General features: G+C 48.1%; 2 protein-coding genes across 5 annotated transcripts in view; both read left to right on the forward strand.

The window, feature by feature from the left end:
* Nucleotides 1-2135: 2135 nt before the first annotated feature.
* Nucleotides 2136-11039, forward strand: FLT3LG (fms related receptor tyrosine kinase 3 ligand). 3 transcript variants are annotated; one of them, XM_083472055.1, is made up of 8 exons: nt 2136-2306; nt 3869-3991; nt 4820-4873; nt 5590-5736; nt 7395-7548; nt 9233-9387; nt 10089-10149; nt 10683-11039. In XM_083472055.1, the coding sequence occupies exons 1-7, from the start codon at nt 2271-2273 to the stop codon at nt 10119-10121; spliced, it is 702 nt and encodes a 233-aa protein (XP_083328181.1). In that variant the 5' UTR covers nt 2136-2270; the 3' UTR covers nt 10122-10149; nt 10683-11039. The 3 variants fall into 3 exon arrangements, with proteins under 3 accessions (XP_083328181.1, XP_083328182.1, XP_083328183.1); XM_083472056.1 differs by having other exon boundaries at nt 9251-9387; XM_083472057.1 differs by lacking the exon at nt 9233-9387.
* Nucleotides 11040-11597: 558 nt separating this feature from the next.
* The window catches only part of LOC310691796 (excitatory amino acid transporter 2-like), a 29490-nt gene continuing 25072 nt past the window's right edge, over nt 11598-16015 (forward strand). Inside the window, exons 1-2 of one of the 2 annotated variants that reach the window (XM_083471909.1) lie at nt 11598-11742; nt 14012-14145. In XM_083471909.1, coding sequence (XP_083328035.1) covers nt 14068-14145 — 78 coding nt within the window. In that variant the 5' untranslated portion in view covers nt 11598-11742; nt 14012-14067. Of the gene's footprint in view, nt 11743-14011; nt 14146-14373; nt 14641-16015 lie in introns of both variants that reach the window. The other variant, XM_083471910.1, reaches the window with a different exon arrangement.

Consider the following 16015-nt stretch of genomic DNA (forward strand, 5'->3'; position numbering starts at 1 on the left):
TGTTATTTTCCACAAACTTCTTCATTGTTACACACACTTAATATATGTGTTTTTGCAAGCATTGTTTGGTTGGACAACTGCATGGCAAGGTGTGAATTTTGAAGGACAGCAGTTTCCCAGTTTGCAATTTCTCTGTGCAAATTTGCAAAATTGATTCAGCTTTATAAATGCACCCTGTTCTCACAATGGCCAGCCAGATTCCTGTGGGAAACCCTCAGGCAAGACATGACTATCTTGCGGTTCCCAGCAACTGGCATTCAGAAGCATACTGTCTCCATCCATGGAGGCAGCACTCTGATAATGGTCTCGCCTGCTTTACGTCAACAGGAGCGCCCACCATGTCAGTCAGAAAATTCCCCAGAGCATTCAGGAATCCAGTGGATTCCATAAGTCTCTGGGGGCAGGCCAACCTAACAGGCCGGGTCTCATAATTCCCAGGGGCTGCCGACTAACCAAATCTGACCAAGAAATGGTCCATCCACAACAATGGGAGTTAGAAAAACCTGTCAGCGCACCATCCAGCCCTCCTGTTGAAAAGACTGTCTTGGGAGTGTGACCTGCCACATCCATCAGGCTGGTGCTGTGCTGAGACTGTGGAATTCAACGTCCGGTACGCTTCCACTTCAACTCAGTGTTGTCCCGGCATTTAGCAGAGATTGTGCACAGCGGTCTGTGTTCTGTGTGGTTACTGTTGCGTTGTAGTGGAGCTCTATATTTTATTTTTGTTTTTAAGTTGTAATCATTCATCTTGTTTTTATTATTGCTTGTAAGCCGCTCTGAGCCCGGCCTTGGCTGGGGAGGGCGGGGTATAAATAAAAAATTATTATTATTATTATTATTATTATTATTATTATTATTATTATTATATAAGCAGGCTGGCTGAACCCTTCAGTTCAGTTCTGTTCTGGCCTGTGAATAAACAAGAGCTGTTTGAAGAATCGCTGTGTCGTCTGATATGTTCACCCACAACTTAACAGAGATTACTCAAGCATGCAGAAAAGTCTCTGTACGCAGCTTATTTCCTAATCTAAGAAGCGTTTATTTTACAACAGCAATTAATCAGCAGCCGATTAATTGGCTGCTGATTGTAATTGCTGCTGTAAAACAATAAAACTGTGACCAGAGCAACGTGCTTCGGGACCAGTCCTCCATTGAGCCTCAAATGGGACGGTGTAGGACTCCTGGACTTCCGTCATCTTCTCCCCCAGGGCTTAGCCTACTCACACTCAGCAGTGGCGTAGCGTGGGTTGTCAGCACCCGGGGCAAGGCAAGTAATTTGCGCCCCCTAACCCGTGGATTTGCGCCCCCTAACCCGTGGATTTGCGCCCCCTAACCCGTGGATTTGTGCCCCCTAACCCTAACCCCCAAATGTTGCACCCGGTGCGGCCGCCCCCCCCTGCACCCCCACGCTACGCCACTGATGCTCAGTAGATCCTGACACCTGGTCCTGAAGAGGCGTCCTTCACCAGCGAGTTCCTCCTTCACCAGCGAGTTCCACTGCCCGCAGGCAGGTCCTCCAGCCGGCCTTTCTCCCACACAGATACAGCCACGCAGCTGACTCCGTAACCTGTGGAATTACACACACACGGGAACTGCAACAGAGACAGCCCCATGGATGTGATGGAGGCTCTGATGCCCCAGGCTGCTCCATCAAGTTGGCCCCTGCGTGGATGTTGAAATCCCCCACTACAGGTCAAATGGTGGATGACAGAAGAATCATTATGCGTAATGTGGCGTAATGGTTAGAGCGTTGGACTAGGACCCTGGAGAGCAGAGTTTGAATCCCCACTCAGCTGGGTGACCTTGGGCCAGTCACCATCTCATAGCCTGGCCTACCTCCCAGGGTTGTTGTGAGGATGAAATGGGGAGGAGGAGACCCATGTTCACCACCTTGAGATCCTTGGAAGATAAATGCAATGAATAAATGAATAAACAGTGTTTCATGTGAACCAGTGCTATTTTTCTAGAAAAAGAGGGGCTGAAACTCACCCTGAGTGCCTCCCTTGTTGCCTTATAATTATGGCGAGTTCTGGAGAGTTCCAGCTCAAAAGAAGCCCTGATGTTAGGTATTTTTCATTATTTTGCATAAGTTGTAGCGCAAAACATCTGGAAGGCCCCACGTTGGTAAATGCTGGTTTTGCTACGTCCCAAGCCCATGTTTCCTTGGCCTCTTAACCCCTAACCATCCTTTCTTTTATCCCCACAGCTTCCCCCCCCCCTTCTAGAGGGGTAATCCTCAGCATGTTGGTCATCCACCAGACCATGTGGAGATGATTTGGCGCCATGCAACCCCAGAGTCTTTTGTGGTAAGTTTCCAAAAACAATTGGCAGGATCAAGGAAGAGGCCTCATCTTCTCCTGATATACTAGTCCAGGAATGGTGGCCGGAGAGGAAGAGAGAGAGAGAGGTTCTTTGGACCTCTCCTTATTGCATCACCATTATCTCCCCAGAACCAGGTGGCCTTAGTTCAATGCATGCTTTCCAGCACTCAAAATCTGCATTGCTCAAAAAGAAAGTGAATGACAGAAAGCAAATTACTCAGAAAGCAATTTCCTTTCTATCATTCACTGCCTTTTTGAGCAACGCAGATTTCCCTTTTTTAAAAGTTTTTTTTGTCCTCGTGATTGCAGACGGGGGGAATGTTTCTGCAATCAGCCTCTTCCAGGCTATTCCATTCTCCTCGCCGCCACCTTTTCAGTCTTCGCTTCTCCAGCTGCCAGTCCACTGAGCTGTAGAGTTTACCTATTAGCAACAAATGACTGGGACCCGCAAGAAATGTTGCAGTATGACATGCTGCAGAGGGAAATGAGGAGCAGATGGGGCTTGTCTACCTGGGAAGGTAGCTCACCTGGGAGAAGGAAAACTCTGATTCTCAACCTCTGCTGCCTTGCGGCTACACTCATTCGTGAGAAAGGTTTTGGGAGTAAACCCGCCATACCCCTGGCCTTGCAAACATCTTCGGGAGAAGAAAAAGCTATGGAGTAAGCCCTACACTGAGGGACGTGGGTGGCGCTGTGGGTTAAACCACAGAGCCTAGGATTTGCCGATCAGAAGGCCGGCAGTTCGAATCCCCGTGACGGGGTGAGCTCCCGTTGCTCGGTCCCAGCTCCTGCCAACCTAGCAGTTCGAAAGCACGTCAAAGTGCAAGTAGATAAATAGGTACCCCTCCAGCGGGAAGGTAAACGGCGTTTCCGTGCGCTGCTCTGGTTCGCCAGAAGCGGCTTAGTTATGACATGACCCGGAAGCTGTACGCCGGCTCCCTTGGCCAATAAAGCGAGATGAGCGCCGCAACCGTAGAGTCAGTCATGACTGGACCTAATGGTCAGGGGTCCCTTTACCTTTAAGCCCTACACAAATTCAGAGTGGAGTCCCTAAGGCGGTTGGATGCTGCCTTGTACACCTCCTTCCAGCAACTCCTGCAGCCAAACTGATGCCAAACGTATTGCTCTGCTTTCCTTTGGGCCACGTCAGTGAGGCTGAGAGGGGGTCTTGTCATCTGGGCAGCCCAGGAACTCCATTGCCTAGGTTTGCACGCTGAAATAGTTACTTCAGTGGTCTCTGCAGCCACAGCAAGTGCTATGATTCTCCAGTAGTTTGACTTCACCCCCGGAGTCACACTCCATTGTCTCTCGGGAAAGTCCAATGCCAACATTCCCATTCTACTGTAAAGGAAGGAGGGTAAGATTTGGATGGCTTTAAAAGAGGATCAGGCAGGTAACAGATTTGCTCTGTCATGTATGTGACAGGTCTTTAGATATTTGAAGATGGAAGTTTGGGTCTGCATTGCATGCTAACTGAGAGATGCTTTAGAGTTCTTTTGAGCTTTCACTTACTATATAAGCCAAAGAATTTTTTCCTGTCCTTCTAGGTCTTTGTTCTGCTGCTGCTGTTTCTCACCCAATGTGAGTCAAGCAAGAATTGCGTCTTTCAACATGTTCCGTTTGAGTCAACGAACAACACTCAGCTTTTTTTATCTAAAATTAAAGAACTGGTGAGTGTGCCCTCGAGCAGACTATATCAGGGCAGTGCTATTTTTCTAGAAAAATAGGTGCCCAAACTCACCATGAACCTCCCTCAAATAGATGTTGAACAGCATTGGGGATGTGATAAAGTGTTGTAGGGACCATCGAGTTTAATTGCCAAGGGGCTGAGCCAATCATCCCATGCTACCACCTGAAATTGGCCCTGCAGGTGGAAATGCAACATTGCAGCGCTCATGGGAGTTGTGGTCCAAAACATGGAGAACTGTGCCAGGGTGATGAAGGCTCATCTAGATAAACCTAGATCAGGGGTTGGCAACCTTTTTTGAGGCTGGTCTGGTCCACTCCCTGGCAGACTTCTTGGTGGGCCGGCGTGTGCGCGCCTGTATATGTGCTGAAGCTAGTTCCAGTGCTCTTCCAGGTTGGAAGAGCGCCGGAAATAGCGTGTGCACATACACGTGGGTGCTCCTCTGTGCTGGAAGTGTGCTGGAAATAGCACGTACTCATGCGTACAGGCGCTCCTCTGGGTGAGGAGCACCCATGTGCATGCGCACACGCTATTTCTGGCGCTTTTCTGGGACAGAAGTTGATCCCTGCAGTGAGAGAAAAATAGTGCCGTGGAAAAAAGCATGGACTCCCCACGCCGATCCACAGAACGGCCGTGGGCCGGTTTGAGGAGGCTCCTGGGCCAGAACCAGCCCATGGGCCTTAGATTGCCAACCTCTGACCTAGAGGGACCTTTAAAGCCTATTTAGAAACATTTTGTGGATAGACTTTTCTTTCTGTTTAATCCATCCTCTCCCCTCATTCAACCCAGGCCTGTCTCTTTCTCTCCGCAGAAGCAGTACCTGCTCCTCAATTACCCAGTAGATATGCCATCCAACCTGAAACCGGTAAAGTCTTAAAAAACAACCTGTTAACTAAGGAAACAACTAGACATATGTTACCTACCATCATGTCGTTATGTTACTTGAAAGGGCTGATCAGTTGCAATTATTTTAATTCAGGAGCGAATTTTTGCGTGGAGATGAAAATGTGCGCTGCCTCTCCTGTTACAAAAAGCAGAAGTTCCACCAGGAGTGGAAGGATTTGAAAGACAATTCCTCTTATGTCAATTGTGCTGCTGCCAGCCTGTGTGGGCAATGCTGAGTTAGATAGACCAAAAGTCTGACTCACTATAAAGGCTTACCTACACTTACCTTTTCTCTGTGCTTTCCAGGAAATGGTCCATGCTTTAAAACTTCGTATCCAGGTGCCCTTTCCCACCCACCCCACTCCGGAGCTTTCCTTGGGGGAAAAAAACCCTGCTCTTTATAGCTGAATTGGAGCAAACAGCAATGGGGGGGGGAGCGGAACCTGAACTGCTGTTTGTTGCACTTCTGCTTCAAAGAGCAGGTTTTCACAGGGAAATATCGGGGGGGGGGGAGTGCTTGGACACAGAGCTTTAAAGTGTGGACCTGAGCCTGGAAAACGTGGGTCAAAAGGTAAGTTTGGATGAGCCCTATGGCAGCTTTGTATGTTCTTAGTGGTTTCGAAAAAGAATACACCCCTGACTTTTTCCTAATCATGCATTCCTTCCATATATCCCCCCCCCCAATAATTCCCCCAGGATGGATTCTGCCAGGAATTATGGGAAATTCATCTCATAAACAAAAAGCTGAAGTATCTGGCCAGCGTATCCGGGAGAAGACTGGAGCAAATGTTCTTCAGTATAACAGATCACTTTGTCTCCTTTATTAAAGAATGTAACATTGAGGTAGGTCATGGGTGCTTTGGAAGGCAGCACAGGTCATTCCCCCCTCTTATTTATTCATCTAATAGCTGTTTTGAACCTGACCAGTCCTAAACGCTAGCAATTATTTGTATTTGTTAAGGATATGTAAAAATAATTAAGTTAAAATTTGGATCAGAATGAAATACCACAAGGTGCTCCTCCCTCCAGATTAAGCCAGGCCCCTGCTCATGCCAGTTAGGAATGGAGAAGAATTTCAGTTAAGTTCACATTGAAAGGTGAACTTACCTAACTTCCAAAGCAAAATACAAGCTGAAACGCAGCCATCCTTCAGAATTCACACTTCTCCAAATTCTGCAGCTCTCCAGCCAAGTACAGTCGTACCTTGGTTGCAAAACATTTTGGAACTCGTACATTTCGGCTCCCGAACAATCAAAAACCGGAAGTGAGTGTTCCAGTTTTCAAATGGTTTTCGGAAGCCGAATGTCTGGCACGGCTTCTGCAGCTTCCGATTGGATGCAGGACGCTCCTGCGGCCAATCAGAAGCCGTGTCTTGGTTTTCAAACGGTTCTGGGAGTCGACTGCACTCCCGGGAGTGGATTCTGTTCGATAACCAAGGTACGACTGTAATGTATCCAAAAACGCATGAACTTGTGAAAATAATGTCCAGAAATGCATTTATTACAGGGGAAAGTATTCTCCAAAAGTGTGTATCTTGGGCAAAATTGCAAAGAAAAAAATGTGTATATTAGGAGACCTTTTCAACGAAGGAGCAATTCCATTGGCACCAAGCTAGTGTAAAGTCAGTTGGCATAAAGTTACACCAGATCCAAAACCCATTTACCAGTAGGATTGCTGCTGCTGCTCTGGAAGAATGAAAACAAGCCTTTAAACTAGTGTTCTGTGCTGGGTTGGCAGGCCACATGACCAAACTGAACAGGCTTAGGATCCAGCCCAAGTCGTCCCCCGAGACCCCTTGAATGCCCCTTGGGGGGTGGGACCTACACCTTGGCTCAGCTGACTAAGCCCTGGCTCAGTCAGGGTGAGCAAGTTAAACTGGTGTTTCTTCAACTGAACCAGAGCTCAGAATTATTGCAGCTGAACCAAAGATCTGCTGCATCCTAAGCTGTTCATCCCAGCCGTAGGATTGCCCCCAAAACGCTGGTGAATGGGGCCTTAAAAACGATGCTCAGGTTTTCACTTTAGGGGTTGGAGGGTCCCCTTCTAGCAATAGAGGGTACAGTAAGTCCACAGGAAGATTCACACCGTATTCTGCCTCTCCTCCTACTGCTCCCTCACCTGACACTGGTGTTCTTCAACCTTCGGCCCCTAAGGTCGATGGAGAAATCCAGTTTTGCTTGCATTTTCATTCAAAACTACCTAATCCAAGCTTTTTAAACCTATTTGGCTCCAGAGTTAATGCCTGCAGTCAGCAGCAGCAGTAGGAGTAAAGAACAGCTGAGGAAGAGGGCGATTTTCAGCAGGAAACTGCCACAGGGCCCTGATCCAGAGTAGGGGCCTGCGGCTGTTTTGTCTTCAAAACAGAAGTAGCCCCATTTAAGTGCCGCAACTTCACGTGTAATTTGGCCCCAGTTCCTAAGGTGTGGTGGCATGGCTTGTGGGCTCACTATACATCAGGCCGAAGCTGCTGGGCTTGACATTTTTCTCTTGCGCCTTAACAGGATAGTTGTGTCCGTTTTGTGGGGACAAACATCACTCAGTTCTTGAATCCAGTTCCTTACCACATCGGAAACCTGGCGGACAAGATGGAGAAACTCATCGAACTGAAAGAGTCTGCTGACTACAGTAATTGCACCATTATTCAGTGCCAACCAGGTAACATTCCAGGTAGTCAGGGTGTGGGGGAGCAAGGCTGTGGGGATACAGAGGACCTATTTCTGCCATGGGGGACTGACACAGTGGGGCAATGCCATGGAGCTGCCCTCATAAAACTGGCATCGCTGCTGCTTATCAAGGTGATTCACTGGCATGGCAGGGGGGTGGCAAACTTGGAGCAGAGCCAATCTGTGCCCACACAGCCCTGAGCTCCCCACCACCTCCCTGCACCCCAACCCGGTCAGTGGCAGTGATGACAGTATTAAGAAGGTGGCTTCGCAGCCCTGCCCCACTGCCCCAGCTGCTCCTGTTTTCCGCTGGGTGAACAACTTGCCATGGTGTGTATGAAACTGTAAGTGGTGAGCTGATCAAAGAGGATGGTTTCACCCCAGTGTGAACAATATGGGGGGGGCAGGGAAAACGAGCGAAAGTCGCCTCGCTTTCTTGGCAGGAGGGTACAAATGCTTTGCCTACCAAGTGGTTGCATGGATGCTCTGAAGGTTCGTTTCCGCCAGAAATAATACTTAGCATCCATACGGTGCTTTGGAGATTTCAGAATGCTTCACAAACATTATCCCAGTAGCCATGACAACCAGGCCCAACGTCAACACTTCTGCCCGTCTCCCAACTTCTAGGCCCACCTGGTTGCAATAGGTCCTTGGCATACTGCGCCACTCTGGGTAAATTTAAATAGCTGCCCTTGGTGGCTTCCCTGTGGCTGCCACTGTAATTTCCCAGAATTTCCCAGACCAACATGACTTCAGGGGCATTGTGGGAAGTTTAAAATGGCAACTCACAGCTGTTGGTAAGTAAGCTCAAGGGCAGAGGCTTAGCAGAGGGCATTTTGCCAGGGAGCCCCTCAGACCTGAAGCTGCCCCTGTTTACAAAATTGGAATTATCATGCCCAGCTTGCAGTAAGGGGGAACTGAGGCAGAGAGAAAAGTCAGTTGCCTAAGCCCACTGAGTGAGTATGTGGCTGTGGTCTGATTTGAACTCAGGACTTCCCAACTTACAGCTCACCCCCAGCTGTCAGTGTCACCAACTTCTGCAGCCCCAGGACTGCATGAAACCCTAGTTTCTACCACAGGGCTCACTTTAATTATTGAACAAACTTTATATACCTCTGGTTTGTATCAAAACCTCTTAAGTGGTTTACAATTTGATCTCTCTTTCTCTTGTCTCTTCCCCCCACCCTTTCTTTTCTGTCTTTCCCAAGGCATATCTACACTTGAGGACCCATACTGGTTTATCTCTCCCCCAGGAAATAATGGGAGTTTTAGTTTAGCAGAGGGAGAATTTAGAGGCCCTGAACAGCATTCTCAGCACCTGCAATAAACTACAATTCCCATGATTGCTTCGGGTGGGGGAGTCCATGACAATTAAACCAGTGGACCATTGTTAATAATTTGTGGTGTAGAGATGCTCTCGCTCTTTCTCCTTCTTCTCCCCATTGACTTTCTCCCCCTTTTTCTCACTCTCCCCTTAAAAAACAAAACAAAATATTGTAGTGGCAATCACCTGATGTCAGGCCAGCATCCGCTTCTTGTGAAACCAATGCAATATTCTGCATCTGTTGTCATAAAAAGGTGGTTTCAGCAAGACTCTGTGGGTATCCTCTCAATATTATCTGCTCTCTGCCCCTCGCTTGTTACCAGAAGGCATTCAATCTGCCCCTATAGGTCAGTCTCTCTCTGTACTGCAGACTCTCCAGTCACCGAAAACTCGTCTCAGCAAACCCCACTTCAGAGATCTCACTGGGGACCATTTCTACTTCTGCTTCTCATTCCCATTTCCTGCTTTCTACTCATCATGACACGTCCATTAAGGAACCTATTTCAGGTAAGCAAGAAGCCTTTTCAAAGAGCTCTGGGATATTATGTTCTGGGCACTCACTGAGCCATGGCTGACAAGGATCTGGTGGGAATTGCAGTCCCAAGTTTCTAAAGGGCACGAGGTTGGGAAATACTGCCCTAGGTAAGGATTGGGGGTGTTCCGATTCAGTTTGTCTTTAAAGGCAAACCTATTCGATTCGTTGTTTCTGAAGCAATCTGAGAACCCAAACATGGCCGCCCTTTGACATTTGCGCTTCCCCAAATTTTGCAATTCTCCAGCCCAGCAAATGTGTACGAAAATCCATACACTGGGGTAAACCATCCCTAAAAATGCATATATTGGTGAAAATAACATACGAAAATGCAGTGTTTCCCAGACTTAACAATAATCGCATGCCCCTTTTGAGAGTTTACCTCTTCTCAGACAAAGATAATTTGGGGGTAGTTTTAATAATGCAATTTTATCTAGGCTAGAGTCGCATGTTTGTGCTTGCAGTATACATGGGGGGGGGCGCACAGCACCCCTGCCTTTGATCAATCATCCCAGGATAGGTAACCACGGAATCCTGTCACTCTCGCATGGGCCCAATCCTCACCTTTCAGCACTATGTGTGACATTGGCTCCACCATCACCAGTAGTACTATTATCTCCTCCACCCACATCCGTCAATTTGAGATGTAATCATAGATCCATATTTCATCCCCCAGAGGCTCCCAAGGTTTCAGGAAACACCCATTTGAGCCTTCAGAGCACCTTTGGGAAATAAAGGTAAGGGTAAGACTTTCCTGTATTTACGTATTTCTGTGGCAAAAGGCGCATAGAAATAAATTTCTCAGAAAATAATTTCTGTTGGGGGAAATTGCTTTGCAAAAACGTGCGTTCGATAAAATCACATGCAAAGATTAAATTTGAACTAAAATGCCGGTGAGTTTTCACGAGGACTTTTTTTTTTTTTAATGAAACTAAACCGATGAGGATATGTGGTGAACTGAACGTAAGTTTAGAAAAATGAGAAACTGATAAAAAGCCCCCAAATGGACAGATTTCATCCATTCCTACGGAGGAACAACCAATTACATAAGCTCCACGCTTGAACTCTGAAACGTTACTTGCCTGGCACACCTGAGTGAGAATTAGACTCCAGGGCAAGCTTCAGGGTCTTACCTAGTGGGGAATATTGCAAAATGACCAAATGATTTGTGGGGTGTTTTGCAACCTCCTCACTCCTGGCTTCTCTTCTGCCGAGGCCCCAACCAATTTTTTTTAATTTATTTTTTTGTCATCTTATCTTCCTCCCACAGCATCTTCAGGCATGAATGGCCCCCTCCACAGTGAATGGGACGGCGTCCTTTTGCTCACACACCATCAACAGCAGCACATGCCCCGCTCCCACTGTTTTCTCCCTGGAGGACTGGACTTCCATAGCTATTGGGGGGAGACAGGCAGTGGGGAGAGAGACTCATCTGCAGCATCCCTCTGAGTAGGAGCTGTGGGGGCATCAGTTCCGGATTCTGCCACTGGGTGTTGCTGCACCGCCATTTTTATATTGAGAAGTATGAGAGGAGAAAGACATGCACAGGTTTTTTTTTGTTAATATATATATGTATATATATTATTTTGTATAAAAATAAAATACAAATAAACAAAAATGTTTAGTAGCCATGTGAACATATCATTTAAGTAGCATGACACCAAAAGAAATTTTGGCTTCAGTACCTAGCCTGCTCAGGGAAGGGCAGCTGGACCTGACAGCCCCCTGCCTTTTTGAATTCCTCACAAAGTACCACAGAGTTCTTAATGTAGCGTTGCTCGGGCTCATGGGGGAAATTTAAAATGGTGGCCAGAGGGTCACTGATATAGGTGGTGCCCCTCAAATTGGAACAGGAACCTCTAGGCTTACATGGCCTTACCTCACTTGAACAATAAAGTCTTCTCGCCCTTCAAAGGTTTATTTTAGCATAAGCTTTTGTGGACCAGCTTCAGGAAATGCATGGAGTATATCACCCCCTGATGAAGTGAGCGCTTGCCCCCATTTAAACCTGGCACCACGATAAATGTTTCAGACTTTGTGGAGGGCCACCAAGGCTATATATTTATATTTTATATCTATATTTATTTTTGCTGTTGGAGATTTGACCTCTGGAATCTGCGTGAGTGAAGGGAGAGTTCTCTCTAAAGAGGAAAATCTGCTTGCTCCCGTTATGGGCAATAATCACCTCAGCGTTATGGGCAATAATCACCTCAGCCACATCGTCTCTGCCAGAGAGCAGTAACTTTTTCTCTTTTGTTGTGACGTAGATGCCCAAACCGCCCCAAAGGCAAGAGGGTTCCCCAGTTAAAGGCCACCAGCGGCTGTTGCGTGTGAGTAGGCCTGAATTGTGCCATACTGGTATTATTTATTTATTCTGAGCTTTTGTACCCAGCTCTTCAGTCAAAAAAAGGCTCCCAGAGTGGAGTCCCTGCAAGGTAAAAAGGATGGGGAGGGAAGAGGGGGAAACATGAATTGGGCACCAGATGGAGCTGCAGAAGAAGGAGCTCTACATGAGCCTGTGGCCCTCCAGAAGTCGCTTCCATCATCCACCACCTTTCGCCATGTTACCAGGGAGGGACTGATGGGAGCTGGGACAACATGTGGGGCCCACAAATTCCCCGTGCCCAGACTGCAGCTTCCTGTGGGGCAAGCACCCATACAGTGGTACCTCGGGTTAAGAACTTAATTCGTTCTGGAGGTCCGTTCTTAACCTGAAACTGTTCTTAACCTGAAGCACCACTTTAGCTAATGGGGCCTCCCGCTGCTGCTGCGCCGCTGCCACAGATTTCCTGTTCTCATCCTGAAGCCAAGTCCTTAACCCAAGGTAATATTTCTGGGTTAGCGGAGTCTGTAACCTGAAGCGTCTATAACCCGAGGTACCACTGTATTGATCAGGCCCAGAGGGTCAGATGTAGGGCTAGGGTTCAAAGCCCACTTGGCCATAAGCTCACTGAGAGGCCCTGGGCCAGTCACTCTCTCTGTCGCTGTCTCTCAGTCTAGCCCAGTGTTTCCCAACCACTGTTCCGTGGCACACTAGTGTGCCGCGAGATGTTGCCTGGTGTGCCGCGGGAAAAATTAAAAAATTCGAAAGATTTTTTTTTTTAAAGTCAAATTTTCGATTGGGGCGCCGTCACTAGATGACCCCTGGGGTTCCCTCCCTCCCTCCCGCTCTGCGCCTCCCTCCTCCTCCTCCTCCGGGGAGGCCCTTCCTGGCTCTCAGCCAAGGCTTGGCGGCTGCCACTCACTCGCTCGCCCACCCGTCCCTCCATCCCTGCACCTGGCCTCTCCCCCTCCGTCCCCGGCGCGGGGGTTTTTTATTTTTGCAATGCTGCATCCGCGCCGGAGGGGACGCATCGGACCGCGGGGAGACCCCTTGGCGGGCATGCAAGGCAATGCATGCGTGCAGGCGTTGCATGGAGTGCAGTGCAATGCAATGGCAACGCAGCGCCCTGCATGCATGCATGCAACTTCCACCGGCGCTCCGGACTTGGCAGGTGAGGGGGGTCCCCAGTGGGCGGCAGAGAGAGCCGGGAGGGCGAAGGGGAGCCGGGGGGAGCAGCGCTGCTCCCCAAGCCGAGCCCGGGGGGAAACTTCGGCGTCGTTGCGCCGGGTGTTGGAAGCGGAGGCTGGCGGGGGCCCCTCACCTGCAAAACCTGGTCGCCTCTCATATATTTTGTGCATTGCATTCATCGCCCGCTTTCTCCTCCAAGGAGCTCCCGGGGGCGCGTGTGGTTCTCCCCGTGTTATCCTCGCAACAACAGCCCTGCGAGGTGGGTCAGGCGAGTGGCCCAAGGGAGCACCCAGGGATTGTCCTGGCCAGGTGGGGTGATTTGAACCCTGCTCTCTGCCCGGTCTTCGTCCTCATTTAGCCCCCACATATGCATGACTGTGCATGACTGAGGTTTTCCCCCCTCGTCTTGGCTATGGTGTGAGTCTGTGCTGTTAATTAATGGGGTTCTGCCTTCGGAGAAGATGAGCCAGCCCTCAAGGAGGTGATTATGTAATTTGCTAGCAATTCATGTCCCTCCCGGCGTGACGCTGCGCGCTGACGTCACGGGGCTGTAATGGTGGTGTGCCTCGAGATTTTTTTCTTGAAACAAGTGTGCCTTTGCCCAAAAAAGGTTGGGAAACACTGGTCTAGCCTACCTACTTGCCTAGCTGCCTGCCTACCTCACAGAGCTGTTGGCTGAGGGTGGCTTATCTTTATTTAAAAGCAAATGCTGAAAGGGGGGAACGCACACACAAATGAGAAAGAAGGAACAGTGCCTGCACATTTTGCCTTATATCTCAGGTTTTAGAAATGCTCTAAACTCTCCCCTTTGAAAAGAAGAAGAAGAAAGGACCTGGGAATATGGGGTTATGGGTGCCCATGCTTCTAGAATGGTTTGCAACTTTCCTGTATTCCTTGGAGAAAGTCACTTTGCAGAGCCTTCATAAGCATTAAATATATGTTCTGCGTTTACCAGTGTAGTACTGTTAGTAAAACAGTTCCGCCATATTCTCTCCCTCTCTCTGAACATCAGTGACTTTTCCATTCTGCCTGGGGTACTGTGTAACTCTAAAGCTCCCCCCCCTTTTTTTTTACACTCTGATCATCAGTTTAACTTCTATTAAATTGTGGGGCCGGCCCAAGGTTCTCTGTCCTATTACAAGCAATGATCTGTCTTCAAGGAGGTAACAATACCTATGTTTTAAAAACGAAATCAAGTTACTGGTGTGGCAAGCGGTTCAAGGTGAGTTAGGACAACGAAACGTCAGTGGTTGGAATGACACTAAATCTCTCTCTGTGGGACAGATGGCATTTGCTAACAGACCCCCCCTCAAAAAAAACACCCCACATTGCCTGTGAAACTGCAGTAGGATCAAGTCTGTATTTCATAAAATAAATTCTTCACTGTGAGAGCCTACCCCAACCTGCCACCTCTGGTGACTCTCCCTGCCCCCCCCTTTTCTTTTTAAAGGCCGCTGATTAAACGGCGCTGTCTGCTCAGCCCCCAGTTAGGGGTATTATCCTCATGTCCATTTTTCCTGTCCTTTGCATAGCTCTGCTCCTTTTTCTGTTCATAATCTTTCTTTACTCCCCCCCCCTTGCCTGACCACACTTGTTCTTTGACGTCGTCGAGTGACGGGGGCACTAAGCCACCAGAGTCTCCCCCTTTGCCGCCTGCTGTCTTCAGATCCCCCTTCGCCTCCCGCCGAGACGCACCGTCCCCCCCTCCCTACGTGGGGTAAGGAGCAAGGCAGCCAGGGGAAATGGTGGGGGGCAGGGGACAAGAAGGGGTGCAGGGAGGCAGAGATAAGGGGGCAGATGTTGCCCAGCCTCATCAAGGGCTCTTTTGGACAAGGGGGGGGGGGAGAGAAGATTGAACAAAAGGTCATGGGGAGATTTCCCCTCTAGAGGGAGCTGCCCTCTCTTCTGTGATAAACTCATCCCAGAAGAGAGTTGGAAAATGGGTAGTCTTTGGGGGGGGGTATAAGCCAGCATTTCTGAGGTGGCAGTGGATAATTTATGTGTGTTAAATTCTAAATAACAATGCTTCCAATGTAGATCTGCTGCTTTCCTAAGCAGGTCCTGCCGCTGTGTTGAACACAGGCATAAAGAGAAAACTTCACCCACTTATTTTCTGGATGTTAAAGGCACAGGAGCAGGGGCAGCTAAAAGAATTTGGCAACCCGTGTACAACTTAGAGGGTTCTCTGAGAAATGACGGGGTAGGGGCAAAAAAAATTGTTGGCCTTTCCTTTCTCTCTGGGGAATCCTGAGTCTACTCAAGTACTGACTACTAAAAGATAAGTTGAATATGGGGTCATTTCTGTATGTACTCTGTATGAACATGGGAAGACATAGAGCTTTTTCCATTTAAGGGGTTAATGCTTTTGTAAGTGTCTTTGGTAGTATGGTGATCCCAAAATATAGGAGCTAGAAAGCAGATGAAATTGTATCTTTTTATTGCATGGTGCTGAGGGATGGTGCAAGCTTTTGAGTTCCGCGGGACACTTTGTCTTCATCAGGACTGCCTGAAGAAGAATCCTGTGAGACACAAACTCTTGCATACACTTGCATCAATCAAAGATGATGGTGTTGATATATTATTATTATTATTATTATTATTATTATTATTATTATTATTAATACCCTGTCCATCTGGCTGGGTTTCGCCAGCCACTCTGAGCAGCTTCCAACAAAATATTTAAAAAGCAAAATATTGTTGCATCTGCTTTCTCCTTTCAACCCCAAATTTGCCAAGTTTTGCCAGAAAAGGTGTGTGTGTGTGTGTTGGGAAATGGCTGGGGGCGGGGGGGGGGTTCACCTTTATGAGATTTTGCCTCTGATCCTGCATTGGTTTGCTCAGTAGAAATGTAGAATCCTTGCCTTTTCTTGGTTTAATCTAAACCCGATTGCATCCTTAAAAAGCCCCCCAAAAAACTTTTAAAATGGTTCCACTGCCCCCTCGTTGGAAAGGAATCTGTGACTTAATTAAGAGGAGAAGGATGAATTTTTGCATGTGTCCCTTTTCTATATTTATTCTCATGACTGAAATCGTTGAACCACCCAGAGGTTCCAAATCCTGCAAGTTAATATGGATTAGGAGATTCGACGTAT

This window comes from Podarcis liolepis (genome assembly GCF_965112155.1).
Source record: "Podarcis liolepis genome assembly, chromosome: 13".
Classification (NCBI taxonomy): Eukaryota; Metazoa; Chordata; class Lepidosauria; order Squamata; family Lacertidae; genus Podarcis; species Podarcis liolepis.

Bases quoted from the DNA above. Each gene is read 5' to 3' on its own strand.
- FLT3LG (XM_083472055.1), top strand. From the start codon at position 2,271: ATGATTTGGCGCCATGCAACCCCAGAGTCTTTTGTG. The intron at 3,992-4,819 runs GTGAGTGTGCCC...TTCTCTCCGCAG, and splicing joins TATCTAAAATTAAAGAACTG to AAGCAGTACCTGCTCCTCAA. The intron at 5,737-7,394 runs GTAGGTCATGGG...GCGCCTTAACAG, and splicing joins TTAAAGAATGTAACATTGAG to GATAGTTGTGTCCGTTTTGT.